Here is an 18,282-nt window from a genome sequence, read left to right as displayed (position 1 = left end):
AGATTTATTTTTTGCCAGACCACAAAAAAATATTCTGGCAGTGTTATTTCTATTCGTAAAAATTATATTCAAACGTCAAAAACAAAAAATATATATAATTTCAAAAGCTAAATGTAATTGACCCCTCATGCAATCTGAGGTCAAGGTTCGTTTTGCATTGCTACTTCCGCCTCACTTGCCGGCCGCTTCTTGTTGTCAAGAAACGTCACTTCTCAGCTCAGAAATTTAATTGTGATATTGGGGATAAAATGGCATCACCTAACTCATATAAACTAAGCTGCTCTATACCTGGTCATGAAATGGATGTGCGAGGTCTTTCAGCTGCTTTTTTCCCTGACGGAGCCTTTGTGTCTGTTTCCCGAGACCGAACCGGACGAGTCTGGGTACCAAACTCAAGGTACCGCGAGCTAGCTTAGCTCAACAGACAATAATGTGGTTCTCACCATTTTAATGTCGTAAAGATAATCAGTTAGGAACCCTAGCCACACACATCGATGCCTCTCTCAATTCACCATAAGCATTATGTAAAGGCAAACCAACAAGTCGCTGCTATTGCAACGACGCTAGCTAGCAAAATTAGCGTTGTCATTCTCTCAGCAAGTATTATGCCGTGTTTTTTCCACATCGGATAGTCCCCCATTCATAACACGCCAACTGTAGGTGACACAAGGTTTCTAAAACTTGAAGGACGAGATTTATCGCTCGACATTATGGCTATTGTTAGCTAGCTAGTTGGCTAACGTTTCCTTTATAGCTAGCAACGCTTTTCTATAGCTAACGTTAGTTAATCATTAGAAATAGCCAGAGCCTGTTCAGAATTTGACACCGCCCTGTTCTGCGTTTTAAATGTAATACAATTTAATTTCATATAACATGTTTTGTCTCTCTTCAGCCCAGACAGGGGGTTCACAGAAATGCATTGCATGACAGGTCATCAAAATTTTGTATCCTGTGTATGCATCATCGCTCCAAGTGACACATATCCTCGGGGACTCATAGCCACTGGTGGAAATGACCACAACATATGTGTTTTCACACTGGACCAACCGCAACCATTGTTCACCCTCAAGGGACACAAAAATACAGGTAGAGTTGATACAGTTGTTGCATTATTGTGCAACACCTAATTGAACGTGATTACTTTACTTCAAATACCAACTTGGTCTGATGACACTTTCGTTGTGAATAGTTAGAAACTATCCATGATATGTATGTCCACAGTGTGCACTCTGTCCTCTGGAAAGTTTGGAACCCTACTGAGTGGCTCATGGGACACCACAGCAAAAGTCTGGCTCAACGAGAAGTGCATGATGACCTTACAGGTAAAGTGTATGAGACATGTTCAGTAGGGCTCAATTTAGCAAAAACGTTTTGCGACATAAAACGAAAATCTGTGTTCTTAATGAATAAGTTTCGCAACATTTTCTCTGTACTGAACACAACCCAGGTGAGTGAATATGGCTAGATGTGCTCTTTTGTATTCCAGGGGCACACAGCAGCAGTGTGGGCAGTGGTCATATTACCTGAACAAGGCCTCATGCTGTCAGGATCAGCTGACAAGACCATCAAGCTGTGGAAGGCTGGGCGTTGTGAGAAGACATTTACAGGTGAGAGATTAATGCACCCACAAACCACCGTTCCCTCCATAAATATTGTGGCAGTACTGAGGCCAGACATCACTGAATGCGTTCGTCTGTCCCAGGTCACGAGGACTGTGTCAGAGGGCTAGCGGTGGTCAGCGACCTGGAGTTCTTCTCCTGCAGCAACGACGCCAGTATCAGGAGATGGCTGGTGACTGGGGAATGTGTGCAGGTATACTACAGCCATACCAACTACATCTACAGCCTGGCCGTCTTCCCCAATGGACAAGGTACAGTATGGACGCCTGATACCAGACAATCTACCTGTGCCCTGTTTGTAGAACCACTATGCCCTAGGAAAGTTTGACAGTCTGTTTGTGGAACCACTATGCACTAGGAAAGTTTGACAGTCTGTTTGTGGAACCACTATGCCCTAGGAAAGTTTGACAGTCTATTTGTAGAACCACTATGCCCTAGGAAAGTGTGACAGTCTGTTTGTAGAACCACTATGCCCTAGGAAAGTGTGACAGTCTGTTTGTGGAACCACTATGCCCTAGGAAAATTTGACAGTCTGTTTGTAGAACCACACGTCCTGGTAATTAGTCTGGCCCTGCGGCCTGGTGAATGTTGACCTGTTTAAAGGTCTTACTCACATTGGCTACAGAGAGCGTGATCACACAGTCGTCCGGAACAGCTGATGCTCTCATACATACTTCAGTGTTGCTTGCCTATAAGCGAGCATAGAAGTAATTTAGCTCGTCTGGTAGGCTCGTGCCACTGGGCAGCTCGCGGCTATGCTTCCCTTTGTAGTCTGTAATAGTTTGCAAGCCCTGCCACATCCGACGAGCGTCTGAGCCGGTGTAGTACGATTCAATCTTAGTCCTGTATTGACGCTTTGCCTGTTTGATGGTTCGTCTGAGGGCATATTGGGATTTCTTATAAGTGTCCGGGTTAGAGTTCCACTCCTTGAAAGCGGCAGCTCTACCCTTTAACTCAGTGTGGATGTTGCCTGTAATCCATGGCTTCTGGTTGGGGTATGTACTTACGGTCACTGTGGGGACGATGTCATCGATGTACTTATTGATGAAGCCAGTGACTCATGTGGTGTACTGCCATCAGGAGAATCCTGGAACATATTCCAGTCTGTGCCAGCAAAACAGTCCTGTAGCTTAGCATCTGCGCCATCTGACCACTTCTTTATTGGCCGAGGCACTGGTGGTTCCTGCTTTAGTTTTTGCTTGTAAGCAGGAATCGGGAGGATATAATTATGGTCAGATTTGCCAAATGGAGGTCTAGGGTGAGCTTTGTATGCGTCTCTGTGTGGAGTGAAGGTGATCTGAGGTCATTTTTTTCCTCTGGTTGCACATTTCAATATGCTGATAAAAATGAGGTAAAAAGGATTTAAGTTTCCCTGCATTAAAGTCCACGGCCACTAGGAGTGCCGCCTCTGGATGAGCGTTTTCCTGTTTGCTTATGGCCTTATACAGCTCATTGAGTACAGATTTAGTGCCAGCACTCTTTTGGTAAATGGTGTGGTCTACAACTTATCATGAGATACTCTACCTCAGGTAGAGTCCCGCCAGCTGTATTTTATCCATGTTGTCATTCAGCCACGACTTGATGAAACAAGATATTACAGTTTTTAATGTCCCGTTGGCAGGATATTCGTGATCGTAGTTCGGCTATTTTGTTATCCAATGATTGTACGTTGGCTAATAGGACTGATGGTAGAGGCAGATTACACACTCGTCGTCAGATCCTTACAAGGCACCCCAACCTACGTCCCCAATATCTCCATCTCTTTCTCATGTGAATGACAGGGATGTCATAAGAGACGGTGTCAGAAACATTATGTACAAAATAAGTTACAAATGACGCAAAAGAACACACACAATAACACAATTGGTTGAGAGCCCGTAAATGGCAGCCATCTCCCCCGGCACCATTATGTTTTCAGTAGTAGAAAAGATAACTCCTGCACACACGATATTGCCTCTGCACATTTACTTTGTTGAAGTTTCCGTCAGACATTTTTCAAGACAATCTGTTGGTGCTCTCCTCCCCTCAGATTTTGTGAGCACAGGAGAGGACCGGACCTTGAGGATATGGAAGCAGGGCGAGTGCCAACAGACCATCCGTCTCCCAGCCCAGTCAGTGTGGTGCTGCTGTATCCTGCCCAACGGGGATATAGCTGTGGGAGCCAGGTAAACCCCAAACCCCACTGTTAATCCACTGTCCAACCATTTCTATCTCACTGTCAAAGGATATGAGACATAGCAGTATAATACATGAAAACCATTGCATCACCTCTTATCAGAGATAGATATACAGTACCAGTCAAAAGTTTGGACACACCTACTCATTCCAGGGTTTTTCTTTATTTGTACTATTTTCTACTTTGTAGAACAGTAGTGAAGACATCAAAACTACGAAATAACACGTGGAATCATGTAGTAACCAAAAAAGTATTAAACAAATATTTATATTTAAGTATCTTCAAAGTAGCCACCCTGTGCCTTGATGACAGCTTTGCACACTCTTGACATTCTCTCAACCAGCTTCATGAGGTAGTCACCTGGAATGCATTTCAATTAACAGGTGTGTCTTGTTAAAAGTTCATTTGTGGAATTTCTTTCCTTAATGCGTTTGAGCCAATCAGTTGTGTTGTGACAAGGTAGTGGTGGTATACAGAAGATAGCCCTATTTGGTAAAATACCAAGTCTATATTATGGCAAGAACAGCTCATATAAGCAAAGAGAAATGACGGTCCATCATTACTTTAAGACAGGAAGGTCAGTCAATATGGAAAATTCAAGTGCAGTCGCAAAAACCATCAAGCGCTATGTTGAAACTGGCTCTCATGAGGACCACCACAGGAAAGGAAGACCTAGAGTCACCTCTGCGGCAGAGGAGAAGTTCATTAGAGTTACTAGCTTCAGAAATTGCAGCCCAAATAAATGCTTCAGAGTTCAACAGATACATCTCAACATCAACTGTTCAGAGGAGGCTGCGTGAATCAGGCCTTCATAATCGAATTGCTGCAAAGAAACCACTACGGACACCAATAATAAGAAGAGACTTGCTTGGGCCAAGAAACACAAGCAATGGACATTAGACCAGTGGAAATCTGTCCTTTGGTCTGGAGTCCAAATTTTTTGTGTCTTCGTGAGACGCAGTGTAGCTGAACGAATTATCACAGCATGTGTAGTTCCCACCGTGAAGCATGTAGGAGGTGGTGTGGGGGTGCTTGGCTGGTGACACTGTGATTTATTTAGAATTCAAGGCACACTTAGCCAACATGGCTACCACAGCATTCTGCAGCAATACGCCATCCCATCTGGTTTGCGCTTCGTGGGACTATCATTTGTTTTTCAACAGGACAATGACCCAACACACCTCCAGGCTGTGTAAGGGTTATTTGAACAAGGAGGAGAGGGATGGAGTGCCGCATCAGATGGCCTGGCCTCCACAATCCCCCAACATCAACCCAATTGAGATGGTTTGGGATGAGTTGGACCGCAGAGTGAAGGAAAAGCAGCCAACCAGTGCTCAGCATATGTGGGAGCTCCTTCAAGACTGTTGGAAAAGCATTCCAGGTGAAGCTGGTTGAGAGAATGCCAAGAGTGTGAAAAGCTGTCATCAAAGCAAACGGTGGCTACTTTGAAGAATCTAAAATATATTTAGATTTGTTGAAAACATTTTTGGTTACTACATGTTTTCATGTAAGAAAGACCCTTGAATGAGTAGGTGTCAACTTTTGACTGGTACTGTATATATTTATATATGCACACACATACAGTATATACACATACAGTATATACAGTGCATTTGGAAAGTATTCAGACCCATTGACTTTTTCCACGTTTTGTTGCGTTACAGCCTTATTCTAAAATGGATTAAATAAAACATTTTCCTCATCAATCTACACACAATACCCCATAATGACATAGCAAAAACAGGGTTTTAGAAATACCTTATTTACATAAGTATTCAGACCATATGCTATGAGACTCAGAATTAAGCTCTGGTGCATCCTGTTTCCATTGATCATCCTTGAGCTGTTTCTATATCTTGATTGGAGTCCACCTGTGGTAAATTTCAATTAATTCGACATGATTTGGAAAGGCACACACCTATCTATATAAGGTCCCACAGTTGACAATGCATGTCAGAGCAAAAACCGAGCCATGAGGTCGAAGGAATTGGCCATAGAGCTCTGAGACAGGATTGTGTTGAGGCACAGATCTGTGAAAGGGTACCAAAACATTTCTGCAGCATTTAAGGTCACCAAGAACACAGTGGCCTCCATCATTCTTAAATGGAATAAGTTTGGAACCACCAAGACTCTTCCTAGAGCTGGCCTCCCGGCCAAACTGAGATATCAGGGGAGAAGGGCCTTGGTCAGGGAGGTGATCAAGAACTCGATGGTCACTCTGACAGAGCTCCAGAGTTCCTCTGTGGAGATGGGAGACCTTCCAGAAGGACAACCAGCTCTGTAGCACTCCACCAATCAGGCCTTTATGGTAGTGGCCAGGCGGAAGCTACTCCTCAGTAAAAGGCACACGACAGCCCGCTTGGAGTTTGCCAAAAGGCACCTAAAGGACTCTGACCATGAGAAACAAGATTCTCTTTTCTGATGAAACCAAGATTGAACTCTTTGGCCTGAATGCCAAGCATCACGTCTGGAGGAAACCTGGAACCATCCCTACGGTTGAAGCATGGTGATGGCAGTATTATGTTTTGTGGATGTTTTTCAGCGGCAGGGACTAGAAGAGACTCGTCAGAATCGAACTAAAGATGAACTGAGCAAAGTACAGAGATCCTTGATGAAAACCTGCTCCAGGTTCACATCCCAACAGGACAACGACCCTAAACACACAGCCAAGATGATGCATGAGTGGCTTCGGGACAAATCTCAATGTCCTTGAGTGGCCCAGCCAGAGTACGGACTTGAACCCAATCTAAAATCTCTGGAGAGACCTGAAAATAGCTGTGCAACAACGCTCCCCATCCAACCTGACAGCTTGAGAGTATCTGCAGAGAAGAATGGGAGAAACTCCCCAAATACAGGTGTACCAAGCTTGAAGCGTCATACCCAAGAAGACTCGAGGCTGTAATCGCTGCCAAAGGTGTTTCAACAAAGTACTGAGTAAAGGGTCTGAATACATATGTCAATGTGATATTTCCCTTTTTTTATATATACAAATTACCCAATATTTTTAAAAACTTGTTTTTGCTTTGTCATTATGGGGTATTGTGTGTAGATTGATGAGGGGGGGGGAACTATTGAATCCATTTTAGAATAAGGCTGTAACATTACAAAATGTGGAAAAGTCAAGGGGTCTGAATACTTTCTGAATTCACTGTATATTATTATTAATTAGTCAGTGAGTAGTTCACAGTAAATTAAGAGAAACAGTTAGATGGAGAGAGCAATGTTGCTGCTATTACCTTGCTTTTGTGTCACCGATTTGTTTTATTCACCTCACAGTGACGGCCTCATCAGAGTGTTCACTGAGATGGAAGACCGCATGGCCAGCCCTCAGGACCTCCAAGCTTTCGAGGATGAGCTCTCCAAGACCACCATCGACCCCAAGACCGGGGACCTGGGGGACATCAAGATGGAGGATCTTCCAGGAAGGGATCACCTTGATGAGCCTGGTAATTATATTACGTACATATTCCATTATATTAATCCATTTCATTACACTACATATGTATTGATATCTATATATTCAATTAACAGAAAACTATTAGGACATTACATGCCCAACATCGCTGTTTGGCTGTTATTGTTTTTTTGCATCTACAGCCCCTGATCACTGACATCTTTCATGAATGATAAACGTATTTTACCAATCACCAATCTTTAGTAGAACCTGAAACTATAAACCACAGAAGCACATGAAATGTGGAGTAATTCAGAAACCCCCCTTGTTGTATTGGAGTGTGTAAAGTATGCACACTCATTAAGATGTGTGTCTGTCTCCCAGGGAATCGGGACGGACAGACGCGGCTGATCAAAGAGGGCCAGAAGGTGGAGGCGTACCAGTGGAGCGTGGCCGACAGCCGCTGGATGAAGATAGGAGATGTGGTGGGAGGGTCCAACCAGCAGACCTCCAAGAAAGTCAACTATGAGGGGAAGGTGCGGTCACAAAATTTTGTCAGCCGGTGATTGTCAAGCAAATAACTGTCGGTCTCACGGTAATTGACCGTTAATTAACATGAACACATTTAGCATATCCTGGCTTCCCCATTGATGCAGACATTTGGAACATCTACATTTTAAAAAGTGTAATAAATACATTTATTTTAGACAGGTCTAAAGAAGCATGACATGAAGAAATTGTAGTCTTTCAGAAGAACAGAATAGCATACTGTGAGTTGTTCTTATGTTGGGTCCAGATCTGGCAATGCCAAATGGCTGTGGGCTACGCAAGTTCATTTAGGAGACGATATTTGCATTCAATTCCATGGCATTTGTTTATATTATTTTATAGTATGAAGAATACAATTGAACAAAGTTTAATAAAATAGAAAGGATATTTTCTCAACGATTTGAGGGAGTGCAAACATGCAGCTATTCTGTGTTGAGTGGTTAACAAAGAAATAGGTACTCCTATATGCTTTATTTAGAGTTATTCATGTAACTTTAGTTGTTCTACAAACGTTGGGCATGATGCGACACTGATTTGAAAGTTTTTTTTGAAAGGTAAGAGTTCTTCTTTGTTTTTTGTGCAGGCTGTACACACTTCATCAGTCTCATTCAGAATTTGACAAGCAATTGATAATGACTGAAATTTCACGGCGGCATCCCCTTTGTGGGGCCATAATGCACCCTAAAAAAATCTGCACTTTTTGTGGCCGTTGTGCCCTAGGCCTGGAGTTCTGTGTTGTGCCCTTCTCCCTGAGTGCTGCGCGCTCCGAAGCACCTCGCACTCATATGGCTCTCCATCACATGATCAGGTCTTTCTCGCAGGCTACAAGTGAAGACAGACGCATCGGGGACGCAACTGCGCACGTCCTTATCCAATTCCGAGGTGCATATTGAAGATAATGGAAGAACTGTCCACTTTTACGTTTCGTCAGCCAACAAGATGGTTAGGGTTAGGCCTAACGAACAGCAAAAGCATTAACCTATGTAAATTTACTGTCCCCCAGTCGTGGCCAAAAGTTTTGAGAATGACACAAATATTAATTTTCACAAAGTCTGCTGCCTCAGTTTGTATGATGGCAATTTGCATATACTCCAGAATGTTATGAAGAGTGATCAGATGAATTGCAATTAATTGCAAAGTCCCTATTTGCCATGCAAATGAACTGAATCCCCCCCAAAAAACATTTCCACTGCATTTCAGCCCTGCCACAAAAGGAACAGCTGACATGTCAGTGATTCTCTCGATAACACAGGTGTGTGTGTTGACGAGGACAAGGCTGGAGATCACTCTGTCATGCTGATTGAGTTTGAATAACAGACTGGAAGCTTCAAAAGGAGGGTGGTGCTTGGAATCATTGTTCTTCCTCTGTGAACCATGGTTACCTGCAAGGAAACACGTGCCGTCATCATTGCTTTGCACAAAAGGGCTTCACAGGCAAGAATATTGCTGCCAGTAAGATTGCACCTAAATCACCCATTTTATCGGATCATCAAGAACTTCAAGGAGAGTGGTTAAATTGTTGTGAAGAAGGCTTCAGGGCGCCCAAGAAAGTCCAGCAAGCGCCAGGACCGTCTCCTAAAGTTGATTCAGCTGCGGGATCGGGGCACCCCCAGTACAGAGCTTGCTCAGGAATGGCAGCAGGCAGGTGTGAGTGCATCTGCACGCACAGTGAGGCGAATGAATAAAGAATGCTACCAACACATCCTCCAAGAGTAACTTCTCCCAACCATCCAGGAACAGTTTGGTGACGAACAATGCATTTTCCAGCATGATGGAGCACCTTGCCATAAGGCAAAAGTGATAACTAAGTGGCTCGGGAACAAAACATCAATATTTTGGGTCCATGGCCAGGAAACTCCCCAGACCTTAATCCCATTGAGAACTTGTGGTCAATCCTCAAGAGGCAGGTGGACAAACAAAAACCCACAAATTCTGACAAACTCCAAGCATTGATTATGCGAGGATGGGCTGCCATCTGTCAGGATGTGGCCCAGAAGTTAATTGACAGCATGCCAGGGCGGATTGCAGAGGTCTTGGAAAAAGAAGGGTCAACAATGCAAATATTGACTCTTTGCATGAACTTCATGTAATTGACAGTAAAAGCCTTTGACACTTATGAAATGCTTGTAATTATACTTCAGTATTCCATAGTAACATCTGACAAAAAATATCTAAAGACACTTAAGCAGCAAACTTTGTGGAAATTAATATTTGTGTCATTCTCAAAACTTTTGGCCACGACTGTACATAAGTTGACATTCTATTCTGTGCAAGAAATAAATATTCAGAACAGTCTGAGACAGTTGTGAGATGTGATAGATCCAAAATGTAATACAACTACTAGCATCCTGAAAAATGTTTACGCAATGTGTCTAACGCAACAGATCAGAACGTTTAGCTTTACATTTTGATAAACTATTAGGTTATTTGTTCACATTTAAAAGCACAGCAATGCGCACATGGCAATAGGCTAAAAGTGCGAATGTTCCATTAGCGTGAAAACACCATTATAAAAAGTGACCACAAATGCGATTATGCATGTAATGCTTTTATTATAAAGGTGCATTTTTAAGGTGAAAATTATCTTCCCCAAACTTGAAACTCACGCGCTGCAAATGTATGCCAGTTAGGCTCTACAACCGTTGTAAAGCAGATGAATGTGCTTAACTTTTTTAAATTATTTGGCCACTTTAGTTGTGATACTAACCTTATCAAAACATATAGGTCAGAAGGGCAAGGCTACATGAGGTGTGCGACTATGATTAGAAAAAGTCGCAAAAAAAGGCATTGTTTCTTGCCTTAAGCTGGGCTTCATAAGTGATAATATATAATTCACAAGTGATTGGCTAATATTGTCACCCATCAGAGTATTATTGATTTAATCTTGTCATTACATATACTAAATAAAATATTTGTTTTGATTTAGAATGTGCCTTTATCATGCACCTGTCTCAAAACAGGGGCAGCGGGAAAAAATACGTCACCTATGCACTTAAATAGCGAATGGAGGACGCTTTTTCCATGGTTCATTTTCATGACAGCCAGGTAGGCTATACTCCTGTTGTAAAGAGAAGCAATGTGCTTAATATTAGGAAAGTTGAGAAATAAATATAGTAGGCCTAGCCTATAGAAAGCTGATGGGATCCTCCTCTTTTTAATAGTGGCCATCACTCTGTTTTCTCACTCAATTGCGTGGCCAAAGAAATGTTGCGTTACATGAGCTTCTCATGAAGTGTTTGATTAGATTTTCAATCACATTTGCATTGATGTCAGCGTTATTAGAGGGACAATAGAGTGCTGAGTACCAGGCAGTTAAGCAAGTTTGATAGGCTACTAATGACCATCAGCAGCATTAGAGCTTGGAGAAGCCTAATTACTGTGACTAAACGGTCACTTGGAATTTGACTTCCTTCATGACTTGTGACCGCCGGAATGGCGGTAATAAGGTCACCGCAACAGCCATAGGTGCACCCCAACGTTAGGTCAATGATGATAACAATAGATGGACGGATAGAGAGAGACTTTGTCCTCAGAGGAAAATTTGTGTGCTGACTACAAGACAACTCTGGTGAACAGAGTACAGACGCAAGGCAAATTATTCACAACAAGTGCATTTGATCTTCACTGAGGCGAGCTGTCAGACAGTGAATCACTCAACCCATCTTCCGAATGATTTTCCAGGAGTACGACTTTGTCTTCACCATCGACATCAACGAGGGTGGCCCGTCCATGAAGCTGCCCTACAACGTGACGGACGACCCCTGGCTGACGGCTCACAACTTCCTGCAGAAGAACGAGCTCAGCCCCATGTTCCTGGACCAGGTGGCCAACTTCATCATCGAGAACACCAAAGGACACACCTTGGGAGCCGCCCCACCCAGCGCTGCCGACCCATTCACTGGTAAAGCCACTGGATCAACGAGCGCCACAGGCTACACTTAGGGCAATGTTTTCTTCTAAAGAAAACTTGCAGTGGACCAAGTTCCCATAATGTTTGAAATAGACCAGCCTAGCCCAGTAGTATCAATCCATTCACTGGTGAAGCCATTGAGCCATCTTCACTCTATAGCCTACCCCTTGTTGCAGCATATTTCTCTTCGAAGGGCAATTCCACTGTAACAGAGTGACTCAGAATTTTCACTTTAAAATGTATGTCAAACAAAAACCAGTGATTGCAAAGTTAAACAAACCACACAAGTCTTTGCACAAGAACGACTTTCTAAAAAGGTTCACTGAAAATTTCACAAATGCATTGACTTGAAGAACAGTGCAGACGCAAAGTCCGGTAACAGAATGACGGCACCAGCAGCACAAACCGTCATTCCGTCAACTGCACTCTTCTTCAAGTAAATGTGTTTTTGTAAAATGTTCTTTGGAAATTCTTAAGTCATCCTTGTGCAAAGAGTTGTATAGAATGTTTAAATTTGCAATCATTGTTTTTTTGTTTGACATACATTTTAAAGTGAAAAATCTCAGCATCAAATCAAGTTTATTTTATATAGCCCTTCGTACATCAGCTAATATCTCGAAGTGCTGTACAGAAACCCAGCCTAAAACCCCAAACAGCAAGCAATGCAGGTGTAGAAGCACGGTGGCTAGGAAAAACTCCCTAGAAAGGCCAAAACCTAGGAAGAAACCTAGAGAGGAACCAGGCTATGAGGGGTGGCCAGTCCTCTTCTGGCTGTGCCGGGTGGAGATTATAAAAGAACTATGCCAAGATGTTCATAAGTGACAAGCATGGTCAAATAATAATCATGAATAATTTTCAGTTGGCTTTTCATAGCCGATCATTAAGAGTTGAAAATAGCAGGTCTGGGACAGGTGGCGGTTCCATAACCGCAGGCAGAACAGTTGAAACTGGAATAGCAGCAAGGCCAGGTGGACTGGGGACAGCAAGGAGTCATCATGCCCGGTAGTCCTGACGTATGGTCCTAGGGCTCAGGTCCTCCGAGAGAGAGAAAGAAAGAGAGAAGGAGAGAATTAGAGAGAGCCAAGATTTTCAAAATGTTCATAAATGACAAGCATGGTCAAATAATAATCAGGAATAAATGTCAGTTGGCTTTTCATAGCCGATCATTAAGAGTTGAAAACAGCAGGTCTGGGACAGGTAGGGGTTCCATAACCGCAGGCAGAACAGTTGAAACTGGAATAGCAGCAAGGCATCACTCTGTTACAGTGGAATTTCCCCTAACAAACATTGTGCAACGTCACCGTAAACAATTGGAATAGACGAGATCACAGCAAGTAAATACAAATGTGTTTGGAATACCAGACTAACTGTATATTTACCCTGCTTTTGTCATGTTCACCATCAGGTTCAGGCCGATACATCCCTGTAGCTGCCGACAATAGAGCAGGTTTTGGGGCTGACCCCTTCACAGGTAAATAAAAACAATTGTCCTTTTCTTGTAGATTTCAGTTTGTTGAGAACATGCTGCTCTAATGCATTATATGGCATTTTCATTCTATGGCTATGCTAATACATTATTACGGCGCTTTCACCAGGCACTGGGCGGTACATCCCAGGATCGGGGACTCCCACAGGGGCGCCGGTGGGCGTGGCAGACCCCTTCACAGGTAACAGTCACTCTAGCAATGCCTCGGGTTCAATCAAAGGTTACATTGACACACAATCCTGTTTTTTTATTTTCACTCATAATAAAAGACAACCCTATAACACTGCTAAAGCAGATGAAATCTAGTCTCTAGTATTGTATTTTGTTTGTTTGAGGTGTAACATTTGCCTGTCTTCTCTTCCCAGGTGGGGGTGCCTACTCCTCAGCTGCCTCGAGGCAGACCTCCACCAACATCTACTTCCCCAAAACGGACGGGGTGACCTTCGAGCAGGCCAACGCCACACAGATAATGGGTAAGTGAGCACTGACCAAAACATGATCCCTTCGTATTCTATTCCATATTTTCCTACTATCAGAAATAATGTATATTTATTCAGCGTACAAAACTGATCAACCAGCACTGTGGCTGAACTGAAATAATGTGCATAGCTATATGAAAACCTCACTACAGAAAATACATACTGGAAATTAGTGTCCTAACATACTCAATTCCCTCTCTCTATGTTAACGTTGCCCTTTGCCCTTCCACCACCAGCCAAGCTGAGGGAGCTGAACGGTGGGGCCCCTGGGGAATACAGGCTGTCTGAGGAGGTGCTGGGGAGCCTGGAGAAGCTGCTGGTATCTGTATGTGACCCCTGTGCCTCAGAGCAGCCCACCACCGAGCAGATCAGCCTTCTCTGGAAGACCTCTCACTGGCCAGAAGGTAGGCTAACAAACATTATGGGTTTTGTATTTGTATTTATTAAGGATCCCCATTTAGTTACTGCCAAGGCAGCAGTTACTCTTCATATCAAAGTTTATTTGTCACATGCGCCGATTACAGGTGTAGACCTTACAGTGAAATGCTTACTTACAGGCTCTAACCAATAGTGCAAAAAAAGGTATTAGGTGAACAATCGAGAACAATAAAGAAATAAAACAACAGTAAAAAGACAGGCTATATACAGCAGCGAGTCTACATACAGACACCGGTTAGTCAGGCTGATTGAGGTAGTATGTCCATGTAGATATGGTTAAAGTGACTATGCATATATGATGAACAGAGAGAAGCAGTAGCGTAAATGGGGGGTGGCGGGACACAATGCAGATAGCCGGGTTAGCCAATGTGCGGGAGCACTGGTTGGTCGGCCCAATTGGGGTAGTTTGAACATGAATGTATAGTTAAAGTGACTATGCACATATGATAAACAGAGAGTAGCAGCAGGGTAAAAAGAGGGGTTGGGGGGAGGCACACAATGCAAATAGTCCAGGTAGCCATTTGATTACCTGTTCAGGAGTCTTATGGCTTAGGGGTAAAAACTGTTGAGAAGCCTTTTTGTCCTAGACTTGGCACTCTGGTACCGCTTGCCGTACAGTAGTAGAGCGAAAAGTCTATGGCTGGGGTCTTTGACCATTTTTAGGGCCTTCCTCTGACACTGCCTGGTGTAGAGGTCCTGGATGGCAGCTTAGCCCCAGTGATGTACTGGGCCGTACGCACTACCCTGTGTAGTGCCTTGCGGTCAGAGGCCGAGCAATTGCCGTACCAGGCAGTGATGCAACCAGTCAGGATGCTCTCAATGTTGCAACTGTAGAACCTTTTGAGGTTCTCAGGACCCATGCCAAATCTTTTTCGTTTCCTGAGGGGGGATAGGCTTTGTCGTGCATTCTTCACGACTGTCTTGGTGTGTTTGGACCATTCTAGTTTGTTGTTGATGTGCACACCCAGGAACTTGAAGCTCTCAACCTGCTCCACTACAGCCCCGTCTATGAGAATGGGGGTGTGCTCGGTCCACAATCATCTCCTTCGTCTTGGTTACGTTGAGGGATAGGTTGTTATTCTGGCACCACCCGGCCAGGTCTCTGACCTCCTCCCTATAGGCTGTCTCGTCATTGTCGGTGATCAGGCCTACCACTGTTGTGTCGTCTGCAAACTTAATGATGGTGTTGGAGTCGTGCCTGGCCATATAATGTAATGCCTGGGGTCCAGAAACATTAAGGCAATTATATGCAATTTTAAAATATTACATGACATTACATTTCATAACACTTTTCCCAACACGTTGTGTTCTCAGGCCACTACTCTATCACATATCTACAATACAAAATCCATGTGTGTGTAGAGTGCCTGTTCTACCTACATGTACATATTACCTCAATTACCTCGACACCAGTGCCCCCGCACATTGACTCTGTACCAGTACCCCCTGTATATAGCCTTGCTATTTTTATTTTACTGCTGCTGTTTAATTATTTGTTACTTTTATTTTCTATTTTTTACTTAACACATTTTTCTTAACTTCTTAAGGCATTGTTGGTTAAGTAAGCATTTCACTGTATTCGGCGCATGTGACAAATAACATTAGATTTGTTTTATCGTGTGTGTGTGTGTCTCTTCACAGTCCCCGCTGTTCCATAAGGTGTATTTTTATCTGTTTTTTAAAATCTGATTCTACTGCTTGCATCAGTCACCTGGTGTGGGATAGAGTTCAATGTAGTCATGGCTCTATGTAGTACTGTGCACCTCCCATAGTCTGTTCTGGACTTGGGGATAGTAAAGAGACCTTTGGTGGCATGTCTTGTGGGGTATGCATGGGTGTTCGAGCTGTTTGCTAGTAGTTTAAACCGGCACTTCGGTGCATTCAACATGTCAACACTTCATAAAAAAACAAGAAGTGATGAAGTTAATCTCTCCTTCACTTTGAACCATGAGAGAGTGCTTCCCTGTTCTGAGCCAATTTGTAATTTTCAGAGGTGCCTCTTTGTGACACCTGACCACACGACTGAACAGTAGTCCAGGTGTGACAAAGCTATGGCCTGAAGGACCAGCGCTTTATTATAGACAGACTTCTCCCCGTCTTAGCTACTGTTGTATCAACATGTTTTGACCATGACAGTTTACAATCCAGGGTTACTTCAAGCAGTTTAGTCACCTCAAGTTGCTCAATTTCCACATAATTTATTATAAGATTTAGTTGAGGTTTAGGGTTTAGTGAATGATTGTGTCCCAAATACAATGCTTTTCGTTTTTGTAATATTTAGGAATAACTTATTCCTTGTCACCCATTCTGAAACTAACTGCAGATCTTTGTTAACTGATGCAGTGATATCACTCTCTGTAGGAGCTGACGTGTATCGTGTTGAGTCATCCGCATACATAGACACTCTGGCTTTAGTCAGTCAGTGGCATGTCATTAGTAAAGATTTTTTAAAGTAAGGGGCCTAAACAGCTGCCCTGGGAAATTCCTGATTCTACCTGGATTATGTTGTAGAAGCTTCCATTAAAGAACACCCTTTGTGTTCTGTTAGACAGGTAACTCTTTGTCCACAATAAAGCAGGGGGTGTAAAGCCATAACACATACGTTTTTTTTTTTCATCAGCAGACTATGATCGATAATGTCAAAAGCCGCACTGAATTCTAACAAAACAGCTCCCAAAATCTTTTTATCATCAATTTCTCTCAGCCAATCATCAGTCATTTGTGTAAGTGCTGTGCTTGTTGAATGTCCTTCCCTATAAGCGTGCTGAAAGTCTGTTGTCAATTTGTTTACAGTAAAATAGCATTGTATCTGGTCAAACACTATTTTTTTCAAACGTTTCCAAAGGGTTGATAACAGGATGATTGGTGGGATATTTGAGCCTGTAAAGGGTGCTCTACTATTCTTGGGTAGCGGAATTACTTTTGCTTCTCCAAGCCTGAGGGCACAAATTGTTTTACTATAGCCTTGGGCAGGACTAAGGTTTATCTCACTAGACTGGAGTTCTGATAAGCATTTTATTGTTTGACTTCAGTTTCAGTGTTTGTGAGAACACGTGAAACTATTGCACATTCCAGTATTTAAACACATGGTGATGTCCCTTGTGAGCCTGCTATCACTTCATTGACCTGTAATCTTCTCTCTCCTGTCCTACAGACATCGTCTTCCCCGTCCTGGACATCCTGCGGCTGGCGGTGCGCCATCCACAGGTCAACGAGAGCCTGTGCGGCGGCGACGCGGACGATGGCGTTGCGCTCTGCAACCACCTGCTGAGCCTGATGAAGCCGCAGGCCCGGCCAGCCAATCAAATGCTGGCGCTGCGGACACTCTGCAACTGCTTTAGTGGCTGGCGTGGCCGAGCCCTCTTATTGGCCCAACGGGAGGCTGTACTGTCGCACGCTGCCGACCTGTGCTCCGTGTGCAACAAAAACATTCACATCGCCCTGGCCACTCTCGTCCTCAACTACGCCGGCTCCCTCCACGGCCAGCCTGACCTGGAAGCCAAGGCCCAGTGTCTGTCGGTGGCCAGCGCGGCGCTGGAGTCTGTGCAGGACAAGGAGGCAGTGTTTAGGCTCCTAGTGGCCCTGGGGACCACAGTGGCCTCCGACCAGACGGCCCAGGATCTGGCCAAGTCCCTGGGGGTCATGTCACAGATCGCCAAGTATACCTCCGTCACCGACCCGGCCAAGGTTGGCGAGTGCTGCCAGCTGGTATTAAAAGAACTGCAGTGATCTGATCTCATTTCCTGTGTTTTAATCCGCACCAGTATCCCCTTTCCCCTTACATTATTACTAGTCTTTGTTCAAGTGTTTTATTGATTTCAGACTGGTGGACTGTTGGATTGCATGTGCTGCAATAAAAAGATGTACAAATTGAATATTTCATTCAGCCTTTATTAATGATGGAGTTGGTGAGAAAGTAGAATTTAAATAGAAATGGCTGTGTTTACACATGCAGGCCAATCCTGATCTTTTGACCAATCAGATCAGCTCTGAAAAAGATCTCATGTGAAAAGATCTGACGTGATTGGTCAATAGACCAATTAGTGGAAAACATATCCGAATTGGGCTGGGATCAGGCTAGTTTATCACCCATCTGCTACATTAACGGAGTTAGACACGGTTGAATTATTAGATTAATACTGAAAGGTCATTGATCTTAAAGGAATAGTTCACTGAAATTACAAAATGACACATTTGGTTTTCTTACCCTGTCCATAGACTGCTTACAGGG

The 18,282-nt window shown here is 43.6% G+C and overlaps 1 protein-coding gene across 1 annotated transcript; it reads left to right on the top strand.

Moving 5' to 3' along the window:
• The first annotated feature begins 165 nt into the window (after positions 1-165).
• Positions 166-17,926, top strand: LOC139534925 (phospholipase A-2-activating protein-like). The gene is made up of 14 exons (XM_071334457.1): positions 166-397; positions 893-1,086; positions 1,222-1,322; positions 1,487-1,607; positions 1,703-1,870; positions 3,649-3,784; positions 7,072-7,241; positions 7,574-7,725; positions 11,420-11,639; positions 13,054-13,119; positions 13,244-13,315; positions 13,500-13,607; positions 13,850-14,017; positions 17,206-17,926. Exons 1-14 carry the CDS (start codon positions 249-251, stop codon positions 17,778-17,780), a joined length of 2,400 nt encoding a protein of 799 aa, XP_071190558.1. The 5' UTR covers positions 166-248; the 3' UTR covers positions 17,781-17,926.
• The last annotated feature ends 356 nt before the right edge of the window (positions 17,927-18,282 follow it).

The sequence above is a fragment of the Salvelinus alpinus genome, chromosome 11 (assembly GCF_045679555.1).
Source record: "Salvelinus alpinus chromosome 11, SLU_Salpinus.1, whole genome shotgun sequence".
NCBI lineage: Eukaryota > Metazoa > Chordata > Actinopteri > Salmoniformes > Salmonidae > Salvelinus > Salvelinus alpinus.
Note: the sequence above shows the minus strand (reverse complement) of the source record. Positions and strands in the feature narration are given on the sequence as shown.